The sequence below is a fragment of the Microcaecilia unicolor genome, chromosome 3 (assembly GCF_901765095.1).
Source record: "Microcaecilia unicolor chromosome 3, aMicUni1.1, whole genome shotgun sequence".
NCBI classification, from domain to species: Eukaryota; Metazoa; Chordata; class Amphibia; order Gymnophiona; family Siphonopidae; genus Microcaecilia; species Microcaecilia unicolor.
In genome coordinates this window covers 33489896-33507146 of record NC_044033.1, presented here as the reverse complement: position 1 = coordinate 33507146, position 17251 = coordinate 33489896, and the positions used below count along the sequence as shown (strand labels likewise).

Below are 17251 nucleotides of genomic sequence, written 5' to 3'. Positions count from 1 at the left end.
CTGATGCCCCTAGGGCCTCTCTGCCTTCTCTGCAGCAGGCCTCAACCTCATTGTTGCCTCGGGGGGCTGCTGGATTTCCTCCGCAGTTTGTTCTTCAAATGTATCAGGCATTTTTATTACATCAGTCAGCTCCTGCTGAACCTCCAGCAAGGAGTTCACTGGAAGGCTCTGCTGTACCTTTTAAAGAGAGTCAGGCAGTCCTTGCAGGCAGAGCAGGATGACTCCTTTGATCCTGATCAAGAGCTCCCGGTTTTAACAGAGGAGTCAGGCTTCCCTGAGAATTTTTTCTGAGGATTTTAGCCAGGCAGTAGATGAGGGTGCTTCCCTTCCCTTAGGAGAGGATCCTTCAGTGGTCAGGATATTTCATAAGGATGCCCTTCAGGAGCTTATTTCTCAGGTGTCCTCTACGCTCCGTTTTGACGAGCAGGATAGTTCTGTGGTGGAGCCTAGAAAGGTGGATTTGCTGATAAAGGGAATTCAGAGCCGGCAAGTCCTTTCCCATGCATCAGGACATACGGGATATTATCCAGGCTCAGTGGGAGCGTCCGGATTCTGGTTTTCGGCTGGCTAGAGCCATGGGCAGACTTTACCCTGTGCCCGAGCCGGATAAACAGCTTTTAGGGTCTCCGGTGGTGGATGCTGTGGTCTCGGCGGTGACTAAGCGAAACACAGTGCCAGTTGATGGTGGCACGGCTCTGCGGGACCCCCAGGATTGCAGGATTGAAACCCTGTTAAAGAATGTTTTTGATGTTTCGGCTCTGGCAGTGCAGGCCGCCATCTGTGGTTCCTTGGTGGTGTGAGCAAGTTTCCGGTGGTCTGAGCGGGTTTTAGACCGTTCTTCAGATGATTCGGCCATTGATCATGATGTGGCTAAGCTGGAGATGGCTTCTGCTTTTTTTGGCGGATGCTAGGTATGATTTGCTTCGGGCCTCTTCAAGTCTATGGCTTTCTCAGTGGTGGCTCCCTGTACTCTTGGGCTTCGTGGTTGGTCGGCGGATGCGGCGTCTGTCCAAACTGAGTAAATTTCCCTTTAAGGGCTCCTTTTTGTTTGGGGAGGAGTTGGATAAACTGGTGAATAGCCTGGGTGAGGCTAAAGTTCCGAGGTTACCGGAGGATTGGCCTAGAGGTTCTGGTCGCGGTTATTTCTCCACTCGTGGCAGAGGGCGTGGTGATCGTCGTTTTCGACCAACCAGAGGTTTCCAAGGCCCTCGGTCTAGGTTTGCCCAAAGAACTCAGTCCTTTCGAGGAGGTTGGGGGACGGGGTTCCTTTTCCTCCTCTTCCAATTCTCAGCAATTAAGGTGTGCGGGCCCAGCCTTTGGTCCAAGTAGGCGCTCGGTTGGCGCAATTTCGAGAGGTTGGCCCAAATTACCTCAGATCAGTGGGTTCTAGAGGTTATTCGAGACGGGTACGCATTACAGTTTGCTCGTCCCTTGTCAGATGCTTTCCTTCAGTCGCCTTGTCGCTCGCGTCAAGGTGGCACTGTTCGCCTAACTCTGCGCAAGCTTCTAGATCTTCAAGCGATTTGTCCGGTGCCTTCGGCGGAGAGGGGTCAGGGCCGTTACTCCATCTATTTTCTGGTGCCCAAGAAGGACGAGTCTTTCCGGCCGATTTTAGATCTCAAGGCAGTCAATCGGGCTCTCAAGGTACCCTCTTTCCGGATGGAAACTGTTCGATCTGTCATTGTTGCAGTGCGGGCTGGAGAGTTTCTGACTTCTTTAGATCTTACCGAAGCCTACTTTCACATTCCAATTCGTCCGGCACATCAGAGGTTTCTTCATTTCGCGATTCTAGGCCGTCATTTTCAGTTTTGGGCCCTTCCGTTCGGCCTTGCTACGGCTCCTCGCACGTTTACCAAGATCATGGTAGTGGTGGCGGCAGCTCTCAGAACAGAAGGTGTTTTAGTCCACCCTTATCTAGACGATTGGTTGATTCGGGCAAAGTCATTCCACAAGAGTGTTCAGGTGACGGCTCGGGTAGTTGAGTTCTTGCAATCCCTCGGTTGGGTAGTCAATATGCAAAAGTCATCTTCAGCCGTCTCAGTCTTTAGAGTATCTGGGAGTCCTCTTCGATACGAAGATCGGTTGGGTGTTTCTTCCGCTGGCTCGCGTGCTCAAGTTGCAAGCTCAGATTCAAATCTTTTTACAGACGTCCAGTCCAACGGCAAGAGATTATCTTCAGACTCTGGGTTTGATGGTGGCAACAATAGAGACGGTGCCTTGAGCCAGGGCTCACATGCGGCCTTTGCAGCGGTCCCTTCTCTCCAGGTGGTCGTCCCAGACCGGGTCGCTTTATCACCAGCTACCACTTTCGTTGCGAGTCAGGGCCAGTCTGCGACGGTGGCTTCGGAGAGCCAATTTAACAAAGGGTTCGCCTCTGGAGCAGCCCAGCTGGATTGTAGTAACGACGGATGCCAGTCTTCAAGGCTGGGGTGCTCACTGTCAGGGGCAGGTTGCTCAAGGTCTCTGGTCTCTTCCAGAGACCAGGTGTTCAATCAATCTGTTGGAAACCAGGGCCATCCGTCTAGTGCTCCAGAAGTTTTGTCACCTGCTGAGGGGGCAGGCAGTGCGTGTAATGTCGGACAATGCCACGGCGGTGTCATACATCAATCGGCAAGGAGGGACGAGGAGTCTCCCGTTGGAGCGAGCAAGCGTCGCGGCTTCTGCAGTGGGCGGAAGTAAATCTGGTGGCTCTGTCAGCAGCACATGTAGCAGGAACTCTCAATGTTCAGGCAGATTTTCTCAGTCGTCACCTGCTCGATCCTGGAGAGTGGTCGTTAAGCGAAGATGCGTTTCGTCTGTTGGTAGATCATTGGGGAGCTCCCAAGATGGATCTGTTTGCGTCCGCAGCCAATGCAAAGCTTCCTCTGTTCTACAGTCGTCGCAGGGATCCCAAAGCGCACGGGGTAGACGATCTTCTTCAATCCTGGCCGGATGGCTAGTGTATGCGTTTCCTCCTTGGCCTCTAATAGGGTGTCATCTCTATGCTGATGACACCCAACTGTATCTCTCCACACCAGACATCACCGCGGAGACCCAGGCAAAGGTATCGGCCTGCTTATCCGACATTGCTGCCTGGATGTCCAACCGCCACCTGAAACTGAACATGTCCAAGACCGAGCTTATCGTCTTTCCACCAAAACCCACTTCTCCTCTTCCTCCACTTTCTATCTCAGTTGATAACACCCTCATCCTCCCCGTCTCATCTGCCCGCAACCTCGGAGTCATCTTTGACTCCTCTCTTTCCTTCTCTGCGCATATCCAGCAGATAGCCAAGACCTGTCGCTTCTTCCTCTTTAACATCAGCAAAATTCGCCCTTTCCTCTCTGAACACACCACCCGAACTCTCGTCCACGCTCTCATTACCTCTCGCCTGGACTACTGCAACTTACTCCTCACCGGCCTCCCACTTAGCCATCTATCCCCCCTTCAGTCTGTTCAGAACTCTGCTGCACGTCTCATATTCCGCCAGAACCGATATACTCATATCACCCCTCTCCTCAGGTCACTTCACTGGCTTCCGATCAGATACCGCATTCAATTCAAGCTTCTCCTTCTTACCTACAAATGCACTCAGTCTGCTGCCCCTCACTACCTCTCTACCCTCATCTCCCTTACGTTCCCGCCCGTAACCTCCGTTCACAGGATAAATCCCTCCTCTCAGTACCCTTCTCCACCACCGCCAACTCCAGGCTCCGCTCATTCTGCCTCGCCTCACCCTATGCTTGGAACAACCTTCCTGAACCCTTACGCCAAGCCCCCTCCCTGCCCATCTTCAAGTCTTTGCTTAAAGCCCACCTCTTCAATGCTGCGTTCGGCACCTAACCCTTACCGTTCAGTGAATCCAGACTGCCCCAATTTGACTGCCCCTATCGGACCGACCGTTCACTTGTCTATTAGATTGTAAGCTCTTTGAGCAGGGACTGTCTCTCTTTGTTAAATTGTACAGCGCTGCGTAACCCTAGTAGCGCTCTAGAAATGTTAAGTAGTAGTAGTAGTAGTAGTGTCGGGCGTCTGTTGCAGAAGGTAGAGGCTTACAAGGGTCGTCTCATTCTGGTGGCGACGGATTGGCCTCGGAGGCCGTGGTATGCCGACCTTCAACGTCTTCTGTTGGATCTTCCCTTCAAGATTCCGGTCACTCCAGATCTTTTGTTGCAGGGTCCAGTCGCTCATCCGGATCCGGGTCGATTCTGTCTTACGGCTTGGCTGTTGAGAGGGCTAGGTTAGCGAAGAAAGGTTATTCGGCTCAGGTTATTGCTACTATGCTGCGTTCCCGTCGGCGTTCCACTTCTTTGAATTATGTGCGTACTTGGAGGATCTTTGAGGATTGGTGTTCGGAGTATTCTCTCTCGCCTTTTGCGGCTTCGGTGTCGCAGATTTTGGATTTTTTGCAGCGAAGGTTCGACAAAGGTCTGGCGTTGTCTTCCCTTAAAGTGCAGATTGCGGCTTTGTCATGTTTCCGTGGTTCTATCCAGGGGAAGTCATTAGCTACTCATCTGGATGTGGTGCTTTTTCACAAAGGAGTTAATCTTCTTCGTCCCCCATCGCAATGTGCGTTTCCTTCGTGGGATTTGAATTTGGTGCTCTCGGTTCTTACTAAGCCTCCTTTTGAACCTTTGTCGTGTTGTTTAAAGGATTTAACTCTGAAGACAGTGTTTTTGGTGGCCATTGCGTCGGCCAGGCGAGTTTCGGAGTTGCAGGCTTTGTCATGTAGATCTCCTTTTCTGGAGTTCTGTCCCGATTGCGTAGTTTTGCGGCCGGTTCCATCCTTTTTTCCCAAGGTGGTTTCTCGGTTTCATGTTTCTCAGCCAGTTGTTTTGCCTGTTTTTAGGTTCTTTTTCTGGCTCGCAGGAACAGAGGAGTTTGGATGTCAAGCGAGTGTTGAAGCACTATATTAAATCCTACTGAGGCCTTCCGGCGATCTGATCGCTTGTTTCTTTTGATTGGCAGGGCGCTTAAGGGGCTCATGGCCTCTAAACCCACGATTTCTCGTTGGCTTAAGGAAATGATTGCTTCTGCCTATCTTATTTCTGGGAAAACTGTTCCTGACCATGTCAAGGCTCATTCTACAAGAGGTCAGGCAGCTTCGTGGGCAGAACGTTGTCTGGTTCCTCCGGAGGACATTTGCAGGGCGGTGACCTGGTCGTCCTTGCATTCTTTTTCTAAGCACTACCGTTTGGACATTCTCAGTCGTCGCTCGGTGGATTTCGGGGCGTGAGTGTTGTCGGCGGGGCTGTTGGGGTCCCTCCCATAATTTCACTGCTTTGTTACTTCCCATCAGTCACTTTCTGGGCCGGTCCGGTGGGACGCTAAGGAAGGGTAAATTAGGCCTTACCTGCTAATTTGCTTTCCTTTAGTCCCTCCGGACCGGCCCAGATCCCTTCCTTCAGATATCTGTGTTTTTCGAAGTTGAGTTCTTTTGGAGCTGTGTTGCTAGTTTAATTCTACTCAAAGAAAAAAAAAAAAAAGGAAATAGTAGTGATATGCTTTCAGGCACTCACCCTTTGTTGGCAATGTGCCGGTGGCTGCTCAGGTTTTTTGGATGCACAGTTTAGGTTCTTCTTTTCTTCTGCTTTGGTACTCTTACTGGATCTTTCTCTGGCTGGCAAGGGCTCTTATTGGCTCGCTAGTCAGTTTTTTTTCTCAGTCTCCACCTGCTGGAAGGCGTGCACGACCCATCAGTCACATTCTGGGCCAGTCCAGAGGGACTAAAGGAAAGCAAATTAGCAGGTAAGGCCTAATTTACCCTTTCCATTTATGTTCTATCCCACTATTCCAGGACAAGTGGTTAGTTGTCCCTCGACCAGCAGGTGGAGATAGAATATACTGAGGAACTGGGCGGCTAGCATGTGGCTAGGTAGTAGTGCTCAGTTCTGGATTTTCTATCTCCAGCAGGTGGCTGGACATACTTTGTTTCTCTCTGTGTTCCAGTTGTTGACTGGTTCCCAGTTGAGTCACACCTGAGGAAATTTAGACATACCTGGTGGTGCTGGGTCCCTGTCTTGCTCCTGCCTGGAGGCTTTCTTCCCTTTATTGCCCTCCTGAGCCTCTCGTGGCAGTGTCTGTGCTGCAACCAACAAAAAAGAGCCACGTTTCTTCTGGCAGTATCAGAACAGCTCCAGTCCGGCGGTGTCAGTTCTACTTTAAAGTGTGACATCCATCCAAATGCAGTACAAAGTAATTGCCATTCCATAAGAACCATAAGATATCAAACATAACTACAATACTGGTAAAGATCATAAAATTGAATTATGTATACAACAATGGAAGAGGCATAAAAACAAACAATAATTTGGAGGGAAACAATAAAGGACAGAGGGGAAAATGAAGAAAGGGGATCAGATGGTTGTGCTCAGATGACTATTAGTTTTTTAATCCAAATACTGCTGTAGTGTTAACCAAACTTTGTGATTAGACATCTGGAAGTGACCAGTGTAGGCTGTACAATATTTATGAATTAGTATAACATTATTCCACCAAAAATGAATGAAGTTTTGAATTCTTCCAATTGGATAAAATATATTTGTTATTGCTACCAATGTGTCAAAACGTTTAGAATCATACCCATCCAAAAAATGATCCAACATTATTGAACCAAATATGATCTTTGCAGGGGTTAGAATTTCAGTAAAATTGAACACTGATGAGAGAATTTGCCATACTTTGGTCCATAAACGATTAGTATCATAACATTCAAAGAGTAAGTGAAGAAGAGTACCCTTATGCTCATTACATGACCAGCAGGAATTATCCTTCGACAAACCAGCCACCTTCATTTTTTTGAGTCCATAAGACCCTATGATGAAGAAAAAAAAAAGTGATTGAAGGAAGGTGGAGGAAGCAATGTTTTAGCCCAAAACGTATTCCATTGGTGATCAGTAAATGAACATTGCAAGTCAGATTCCCATACGGAACGTAGACCTATCTTTTCCTTTAAAGTGGTTTGAATGAGAAATGAAGTTGGGATGCCACTTGCCCTTTTTGGTGAACTGGGATGATAAATTGATATATGGAAGGTTGGAGAGTGCCTAATGAGCTGGGATAACGGTTGGACACCATAAAATGCTGTAACTGGATCCACCGATAGTGTTGATTCGGATACAATCCAAATTGTTCGTAGAATGGGAAATGATTTCAATTTATTATCCATCAAGATTTGATCCAGGGGACCAAATTCCTCTATTCATCCATTCCTTCCAAAGTATTGGTTTTTTGTTTATTAAAATTGTCTGATTATTCCAGACCAGTGAATGGATATTGTGATCATACGGAGTACCATAAACTTGTCTAACTGTAAAAGACAATTAAAGGAGGAAGAAATAATGTTGCTTTGTAAGGAATCTAGTATACTGGAAGGTACGTGTTGATCGAGACAAAATGGCTTCCAAAGTTCCCGTTCAATTTGTAACCAAGTTGGGAGTATATTCAGTATCACTCAGCAACTATCGTGTTGCTTGTAAAATAAGATTTATGATAGGTAATAAAATCCAGTAAGGAGACCCCCTGCTGCATCACCCTTCAGATGTTTAAGTGTATTAGCCAATTTTTATGGGCAAATAAGACTCCAAAAATATCGCTTAAAGCAATTTGTCCACCCGTTTATAAATATGCTTGGGAAATAAAACAGGGATCATGTTTTTCTCTGAATTTGTCTTAATGCACCAGGCATTTTTATTGAAGCAGGGGGGGTGCTGCTCTGCCTACTCTAGGGGTCCTGGGGGGTGTGGAGTCAGACTCGCGATGTGATTGGCTCAGAGACGTCCATGTCTCACAGCTGAGTGAAGCACGGCCAAAAAGGATGTTTTTATTATTGCAAGGTTGAATGTCCAAAAAAGAGCCTGCAGCATCGGAGCCTTTTTTTTTTTTTTTTTTTTTAAATCTTCGCTTCAAAAAGAAAAACCCATTTTGTGGCCCCCCCCCCCACGCAATAAGTCTTTTTGGCCGTGCTTTGTAACTCTCTCATTTTCAGGGCACAGACCGTACAAGTCTGGCCAGCACTATCCCCGCCTCCCACCACCAGCTCTGCCACCCAATCTCAGCTAAGCTCCTGAGGATCCATTTCTTCTGAACCAGGATTCCTTTGTTTATCCCACACATGTTTGAATACTTAGCCGTTTTTTTTTTTTTCACATTTTAATTTTTTCCAATCCTGCACAGCCCCAACGAGAGGTACAGACCTCTCATTAGATTTTCCAGCGTTAAGGCAATCGGAAAAGGTTAGTGCATCTCATTACAATAGGATTTCTACACGATTTGCTCATCTGCATTCCGTTTTCGTTAGCTGCTACCATCGTCGGAAAAAAGTGTTTAGTGCATGCCAGGGTTTACTACTTGCTCGTTAAGTTTAGTCATCTGGCCCAAAGTCTAGGGACGACCTAAATGTCAAGATTTGGGCGTCCCCGACCGTATTATCAAAACGAAAGATGGACGCCTATCTTGTTTCGATAATACGGGTTTCCCTGACCCTCCAACCGGATGTTTTGCAAGGACTTCCTCAGCAAAACTTGGGCGTCCCCTTCGATTATGCCCCTCAATATAAACTGGCTTGTCTTTATCCACATGTTTGTTCACCACTTCAAAGAAATGTAGTAGATTGGTGAGGCAAGATTTCCCTTCACTAAATCCATGTTGGCTTTCTCATTAATCCATGCTTTTGAATATGCTCTGTAATTTTATTCTTTATAACACTCTACCATTTTGCCTGGCACCTACATCAGGCTCGCCTAATTTCCCAAATCTCCTCTGGAACTTTTTTAAAATTGGCATTACATTGGCCACCCTTCAATCTTCCAGTACCATGCTCTATTTTAAAGATAAATTACATATTACTAACAATAGTTCTGCAAGTTCATTTTTAAATTCTATCAGTACTCTGGGATTACCATCCGGTCCAGGAGATTTGCTGCTCTTCAGTTAAATTGCCCCATTACATCCTCCAGGTTTATAGAGATTTCAGTTTCTGACTAATCAGCTTTGAATACCATTTCTGGCACCAGTATCTTTCCCAAATCTTCCTCAGTGAAGACTGAAGCAAAGAATTTAATCTCTCTGCTATGGCTGTCTTCCCTGATTGCCCCTTTTACCCCTCAGCCATCTAGTGGTCCAACCAATTCTTTTTGCCTCCAGTGCAATATTTTTTTTTCAAAGTCCTTCTTTGCCTTATCAGCACTTTGCATTTGACTTGACATTCCTTATGCTGTTATCATTTTTAGTTGGTTCCTTCCATTTTTCTGAAGGATGTTCTTCCCTGGGCTCCCCTACAGCTCCTAGAAACTTTTTTTAAAAAATAGGTTTTTGTCCTACCAGGTTAGCTTTTTTCCTTTCAAGGGAATTAAAGCTATTTGGGACTTAAGGCTCTGCCTTGTGAGTACATCCACTGAGCAGGGGAATGGCTGAGATGTTAGCCTTGGCCCAAAGTTGGCTGGGGCGGTGAGGCATGTCTGTGTACCTTGACCACAAGGCTGAGCATGCCTGCAGGCAGACTACATGCAGTCCACGAGCCAGCATTCATACAGCTGCCAGCTCCATTTGACACTCCTAGAGTGGGATGTTTTACAAGAGACCGGAGGGGGGGGGGGGGGCACCAGTTAAGAACCATGCTCCCTGCACTGAAGTCAACACCAGTGATTCCAACATTTTCAGTGGAAATGCTGGATTTTATCTTCGTGCTGCTTTTTCACAGGGAATGGGGTGGGGGAAGGATCTTTATCCACCTTGTGTTGGATGTAGGACACAATGGTTCCCTAGTGATTTGACCCCAATTGGTTAAGCAAGCCCTACAGGCAGAGGCTAGCCCTCGGTTAGCAGGGGGGCCCAGATGGTTCTGGCAAAGGCCCTGTTGAGGGGCCCAACACTATGTGGAGGGGGGAATTCCCACACCCCAAGTACCTCCCGGATGACCAGTCCCCTTAAGACTGAGCAGACATCTTATCTCCTCTGTCCTTCATACCATTATTTTCTAGTTTTCAATACTCCTTGGTCCTCCATTTTCTTGGCTGTAATCTGCTTTTCTGCCTGTCATCTTAAGTTCTCCCTCTGGCCCTGGTCTGTATTGCCATTGTCAGTTGCCCACATGCTGTATCCTATCGGCCCCACATCAGGTCCAAGTTTTACTTCTCTCTCCATTCCCCTAGTGGCTGTGGCCATATTAGTAGACTAACACCTCTCTGCCCTGCTCCTGGCAGGAAGAAGGGTTCTCAATAACGTGTCAATCTCTGCTGCCACCTCATAGGGACAGTCTTAAAAGTATAAGCTACAAGATCTCATAGATCATACTGTGACTGTCGACTAAAGCTCATTGGGGAAGGGAAAGTGCAAGTTAAGCAGTGCCCCAGTAGTGTTATGGATGATGGTAATGCCTCCTTCCCATGATTAAAAAAAAATTAACCAAGTGTAAGCCTCTCCCAAATTTCAGTTGGAAAGATCTTGGAGGGGGGTAATAAGTACACAAAACTAGAGTTCTTTAAATGCTGGGTTACCTTGGGATCATATGGCATTAGTGTCTTAGACTTTCAGGTAGCATATGGGCTTTTTAATTGTAACTAACTGGTCTATAAACCAGTCTTGATTGGAATTTGGTTCACTTTTTTTCACTAGGACATTGCTTAAATATGCAGTATAAATGAGTTATGATAAACATACAGTAAGTTCTATTTAATTCTCAACACTTTTGTCTTGCAGAGTTTGTACAGATGATGACAGCAAAGTGAAGATGTAAAATGTGTTTAAATTTCTTGTACAAAATTGTTTATTTGCCTTTCTTTGTAACTTATCTGTAAAATGTTTTTCCCTGTCAATATGCATGTATAGCAATTAGAATTCCATTCATGTTTTTTCTTTTTTTTTTTTGTCTCAACTTTTTGTATTCACCCTCCTTTTTGAAAACATGTTGCATGTGGCTTATTCTTATTTAAGCCCGCCTGCACATCAAAGTTTAGGAGGTTGGCCAATGATGGAACATCTGGATATACCTGTTCAAAGGAGTTGCATTTCTAGAAACTTGTCAGGTGGTTAGTGTGGAGTTGTAACTCTGGACTATGAACAGCCATCAATATGGAACTTTGTTGCACTATTGCAAAATGGTGGCATTATTCAGGTACTTGTACACTTTTTGTACCACTGTCCTGTACTCCACTTTCCTTTTGTTAGGCTTTTACTTTGTTTTAGTCATTTATTTTGTCTAATGGAACAGTTTGCCTCAAATCCATTCCAAGTTGTATATTTGTTTTCCAATAAAAGTTACAATTTATCCATTTGTTTCAGTGCATCCTTAATATTTCTCAGTGCTCTGGTAAATCATTTCTAAGGTAAATATTATCTTGCATGATAATACAATGTAGAATGAAGGTTGATAAGTGTTCTTGTGTGGATGGTTTTCATGATTTCCTATCTGATTTTTGTATTTTCTGATTTTGTTTTTAATATTGTACACCACTGATTTTTGTAAAAAGTCTAGTGGTATAGCAAATAAAATTTGACAGGTGCAAAAATGCTACAGTGGGGACCAATGCAGGTGATTTTAAAAGTATCACATACCATGTAAAATGAGGGTTTATCTTGTTGGGCAGACTGGGTGGACGGTACAGGTCTTTATCTGCCGTCATTTACTATGTTACTATGAATGAAGAAAATGTCTTTTGCATCGCTCCATAGTGATGCCACATGTTGAATATTGAATGCAGTTCTCTGGTAGCCACATCTCAAACATAATGGAACTGGAAAAGATAAGAGGATGATCAAAATAGTTAAGGAGTTGAAACAGCTCTAATTGATAGGCTGAAGAGGTTGGGGCTTTTCAACTTGGAAAACAGCTGAGAGGAGAGATGATAGGTCTATAAAATCTGAATGGAATAGGTAAACTTCATTTTTTTAAATAGGGGACACTTCATAAAGTTGCATAGTAATGCATTTTTAAAATCAAATAGGAGGAAACTATACACCAAGTGGGGGAAAATTAAGCTCTGGAACTAATTGCCAGAGCAGGTAGCAATGTAGCTACATTTAAAAAGGCTTGGACAAGTTTCTGGAGAAGACTATAAACCCTTAAAGAAAACCTAGGGAAAGCCACTATGTATTCTGGGTTTTTATTGTGGTGGGGGAGGGACTAGCAGGCAGTTGTGACACGTTCTGATTCCTCATCACCTCTACTATGCTGTTCAAATGAAGAAATTTGATTTGTAGTGATAGGATGATAGTGGCATGTGCTGAATTTTGTGCCCTCAGACCATTATGTAGTTCTAAAAACTACATATTTTGGCATTTGTGTTGTCAAACTAAATGCTTATTTCAAGAAGCTAGTTAGTTTTATTTTCTGCTTGTTAAAGGCTGTTTCATATGAACATAACTTTATGAAACCACACATCTACTACAACATAAGGGCCCTGTTTACTAAGCTGTGCTAGATAGCACACACTAAGTGTAGATGCCTATAAGAATATGGGCATCTACATGTGCACCTTAGGAAACGGGGCCCTAAGGCCTTTATGTCAAGTTCTAAATGCATCAAAAATATAAGGGCATAATCCTTATAACTACTTACTAATGACCTGTAAATTGAGGCAAGAGCCTGTTTAAGATGGCAAAACTTATGCAAGTAGTGTTTTATTTGTCTTCTTATAACTAAATAGTGGTAATTTTTTGGGTCCTCTTTAAACACACAAAAATCTGCTTTTAAGGATCTCTTTTCTAGTCTTAAAATTCCATTTCTGCTCTTTCAGCACTGAAAATCTTATTGGTTTGTGCTAAGTTCTAATTCTAACTGTCAGAGCGGGTAGCTCCCAGTAGCTGGAGCAGAATGTTTAAACAATGATGGAGACAAGGCGAGCCCAGTGGGACCCCACAGCCAGACACCAATCATGGAAAAAAAATGCCATGTTTCTGACCCAACATAAATGCCTCAACTCTGCAACACAATACCAAAGATCGTACTGGACATTATCAAACCCTCCCTGTGTTTAACACTACTTGCCTGAATCTTATCTTCCCTATTCCACCCTAACATCTAATTGTATTTGTTCCCTACCGGACTTGGCGAATGCCTTTACGGTACTATGTAAGCCACATTGAGCCTGCAAATAGGTGGGAATGTGGGATACAAATGTGACAAATAGCTGTAAACTTCTGGCACCCTTCCCTTATAATCCAGCCTATGCTGTCTCCATCTGATATTTGTACCAGGTACCCACTTTTAGGCACCAAACCTAGCTTTGCTCATGCCAGGCAAGTTTTGCAAGTTCAGATTTCATGTATGGCTGCCACAGTTCAGAAACTTACAGTACCTACAGGGTAACCCTTACCGTTCAGTGAATCCAGACTGCCCCAATTTGACTGCCCCTATCGGACCGACCGTTCACTTGTCTATTAGATTGTAAGCTCTTTGAGCAGGGACTGTCTCTCTTTGTTAAATTGTACAGCGCTGCGTAACCCTAGTAGCGCTCTAGAAATGTTTAGTAGTAGGTAACATTTGTCACATACAGAATTCTTGTTTACTGTGCTTCAATCTAGTTTTAAGGAACAAAATGTTCCAGTCAAGGGTGTTAGAAGTAGCAGCATATTGTGCGCACAACCAGCAAAAAGCTGTCACAATTCACTTTTGAAGGGTTGTGTTTACTTCTGGACTGAGTCTATTTGCACACATCTGGGAAGATTGAGATATATGCCCACCCCTTTAAAGTTATATCCACCAACATGGAAGAATAATAGAAGTAATAATAGAAGTAAGGCTTTGTGTTGTGTGACAACGAAGGGGGGGGGAGGGGAGCAGATCTCCACAGAACTGAACTCTCCAGTACTGCAGAAATAGATATCAGACAAAACCTCTTCTAATTCATGAGCAGTCCCTGCTGCTTCACAGGAACATAATCTTATGGAGAGGAGGATAAGTAAATGTTTTAAGCAATCTAATAAACTAATAAAACAAGCCTTTAGGTGAACTTAACTTTTAGGAAAGTACAAAATTCTCATTCTCTTATGTAATTATCAGCTATCCAAGTTTTTTTTTTTTTGGGGGGGGGGGGGGGGGGGGGTTCTCTTTGAAATATCATTCTATCCTGCAGTGTTGATGGCTGCATCTGATTCAGTTACTTGAACTCAAATCCTCCAATCTTGCACTATTTTGACCAAAGGAGCATTTGAACTTCAAAATACCCTCTGCATTATGTTGTACATTGGGAGTCACTCATGTAGTGGCAAAAAATAGTAATTTCAACAATAGACTAAAGATTCTGTGGAGTGCATCTGTTTTAAAGGGGAATTAAGGGAAAAGCCTCTGAATTTAACCCAACCTCCAACCCAAGTAGTCATTTAGTAATAACAAGGGTTGAGAGAGCGTCTCCTGGGAATTATATTATCAGTAGTAAAAAAAAAAAAAAAAAACCTGTTTCTGACAAATGAAACTGGTGCTAGCAAGGTTCCACACCCCCTCCCTCTCTCCGAGTTCCAGACCCCCATGCCTGCCTCCCCCTCAGAGTGCAAGCACGATCTGTCCTCCGCCTGGCCCTCGCCTTCCTAAGTGCCAGCTGTAATTTAAAACGGGTTACCTTGTGGTCCGGCGGCAGCAGCAGTGAAGTCGAGCAGGCACAGCGCTTCAGACTGCCTTCCCTTCTGTCTCTGGTCCTGCCCTTCCAGAAACAGGACATGAGGGCGGGATCAGAGGCAGAGCTGAGAAAGAAGGGAAGGTAGTCTGAAGCGCCACTTGCCTTCACTGCTGATGCCGGACCCTGAGGTAAGAATTTTTAAATTACAGCTGCAGCAGGCAGAGGACAGGTCGTGCTTGTACTTTGGAGGAGGGGGGGGGGGGTGTGGAACTCTGAGGGGGGGGGGGGGCGGCTTCTCTACTCCCAAAGTTCTGTGGCTGGCTGGTGCTGGCTTCCCTTTCACTGAGCTGCCCTCTGATGTCATCAGCAGGGCGGACCAGTGGGAAGTGTGGTATGAACCCAGGCATCCAGACATAGAATGTTGGAGGTGCAAATTATTATATAGGATAGGCAAAAACCCTTTTAGTTCCAAAATGAAAAGATGCTAAAAGCTCAACAATCAGCTTGGGATCCATATAGCATGTGAAAGTCAAGAGAGTAACTTAGCTTTCAAGTGCAGATACAAAGCAACAAGTGGGTAACACCGACTTCAGCCAAGGTTTCGCTAGTAATGCTGTGTCAAAGCGTGAGTAACCATAAAGGTTCACAATATGAGCATGCATCAGGAAGCAACCAAGAAGTGTGCTTATGTTGTGAACCTTTATGGTTACGCGAAACCTTGGCCGAAGTCTGTGTGTTTGACCGATGACCCACTTGTTGCTTTGTATCTGCACTTGAAAGCTAAGTTACTCTTGACTTTCACATGCTATATGGATCGCGAGCTGATTCTGTTGAGCTTTTAGCATCTTTTCATCCATTTTGGAACTAAGTTTTTGTCTCTGATGATATAATTCCCAGCAGAAGCTTTCTCAACCCTTATTACTAAATGACTACTTAGGTTGGAGGTTGGGTTAAATTCAGAGGATTTTTCCCTTAATTCCATTCCTTAATTTAAAACAGATGCACTCCACTGAATCTTTAGACTATTGTTGAAATTACTATTTTTTGCCATTGCATGAGTTTTGTTTTGTTGTACATTTATATATAATACCCTCTCACCCTCAGCTTGGTACATTGGGAGTCAAAAGCACATACCTTTTATAGATGGAATGTAAGGCTGTCCATATTACATTTAAAGTTATCTGAGCAGGTCTCACCAATGGAGAGAGTTCTCATTCCCACTCATTCACTGGAAATAAAACATACTGAGTACTCACTATTTCTCTTCCTACTGAAGATGCCATAGGCTGGGCCCTAATCAAAGGGCTAGAAGGCAATACTTAGTAGTCTCACTCCACTGCACCTCATACCCTGCTACTTGATGCAGGCAGTGGAACTGGACCACCAGGGCTAAGTGAGACTTTGCTTCTGAGGATAGGGGCTCTTCTTATACCCTCACTAGCAAATTCACCCATTGCAGCTGAAAGAAAGCTGGTGACTTCCACCAGACAAGGGAACAGGAAATTGCAGATAGGCAGCAGTCCACTGTAGCTTGACTCTCTTCTCAAGCATCAGGGAAGAATCCAGGCAAAAGGTAAGTAGGAATAGCCAGAGTTGGGAGAACTACTACTACTACTATTATTTAGCATTTCTATAGCGCTACAAGGCATACGCAGCGCTGTACAAACATAGAAGAAAGACAGTCCCTGCTCAAAGAGCTTACAATCTAATAGACAAAAAATAAATAAAGTAAGCAAATCAAATCAATTAATGTGAACGGGAAGGAAGAGAGGAGGGTAGGTGGAGGCGAGTGGTTACAAGTGGTTACGAGTCAAAAGCAATGTTAAAGAGGTGGGTTTTCAGTCTAGATTTAAAGGTGGCCAAGGATGGGGCAAGACGTAGGGGCTCAGGAAGTTTATTCCAGGCGTAGGGTGCAGCGAGATAGAAGGCGCGAAGTCTGGAGTTGGCAGTAGTGGAGAAGGGAACAGATAAGAAGGATTTATCCATGGAGCGGAGTGCACGGGAAGGGGTGTAGGGAACGAGTGTGGAGAGATACTGGGGAGCAGCAGAGTGAATACATTTATAGGTTAGTAGAAGAAGTTTGAACAGGATGCGAAAACGGATAGGGAGCCAGTGAAGGGTCTTGAGGAGAGGGGTAGTATGAGTAAAGCGACCCTGGCGGAAGATGAGACGGGCAGCAGAGTTTTGAACCGACTGGAGAGGGGAGAGGTGACTAAGTGGGAGGCCAGCAAGAAGCAGATTGCAGTAGTCTAAACGAGAGGTGACAAGGGTGTGGATGAGGGTTTTGGTAGAGTGCTCGGAAAGAAAGGGGCGGATTTTACGGATGTTGTAAAGAAAGAAACGACAGGTCTTGGCGGTCTGCTGGATATGAGCAGAGAAGGAGAGAGAAGAGTCAAAGATGACCCCAAGGTTTCGAGCTGAGGAGACAGGGAGAATGAGAGAGCCATCAACAGAAATAGAAAACGGGGGGGAGCGGGGAGGTGGGTTTGGGAGGGAAAATGAGAAGCTCGGTTTTGGTCATATTTAATTTCAGGTGGCGTTGAGACATCCAGGCAGCAATGTCAGACAAGCACGCTGAAACTTTGGTTTGGATGCAAGGTGAGATATCAGGGGTAGAAAGGTAGATTTGGGAGTCATCAGCATAGAGGTGGTAGGAAAAGCCATGGGATGAGATTAATGAACCAAGGGAAGAAGTGTAGATAGAAAAGAGGAGGGGACCA

General features: G+C 45.0%; 1 protein-coding gene across 1 annotated transcript in view; it reads left to right on the top strand.

Moving 5' to 3' along the window:
- The window catches only part of CALM2 (calmodulin 2), a 77424-nt gene extending 66490 nt beyond the window's left edge, over positions 1 to 10934 (top strand). The window contains exon 6 of the mRNA XM_030195821.1: positions 10678 to 10934. Coding sequence (XP_030051681.1) covers positions 10678 to 10706 — 29 coding nt within the window. The 3' untranslated portion in view covers positions 10707 to 10934. The remainder of the gene's footprint in view (positions 1 to 10677) is intronic.
- The last annotated feature ends 6317 nt before the right edge of the window (positions 10935 to 17251 follow it).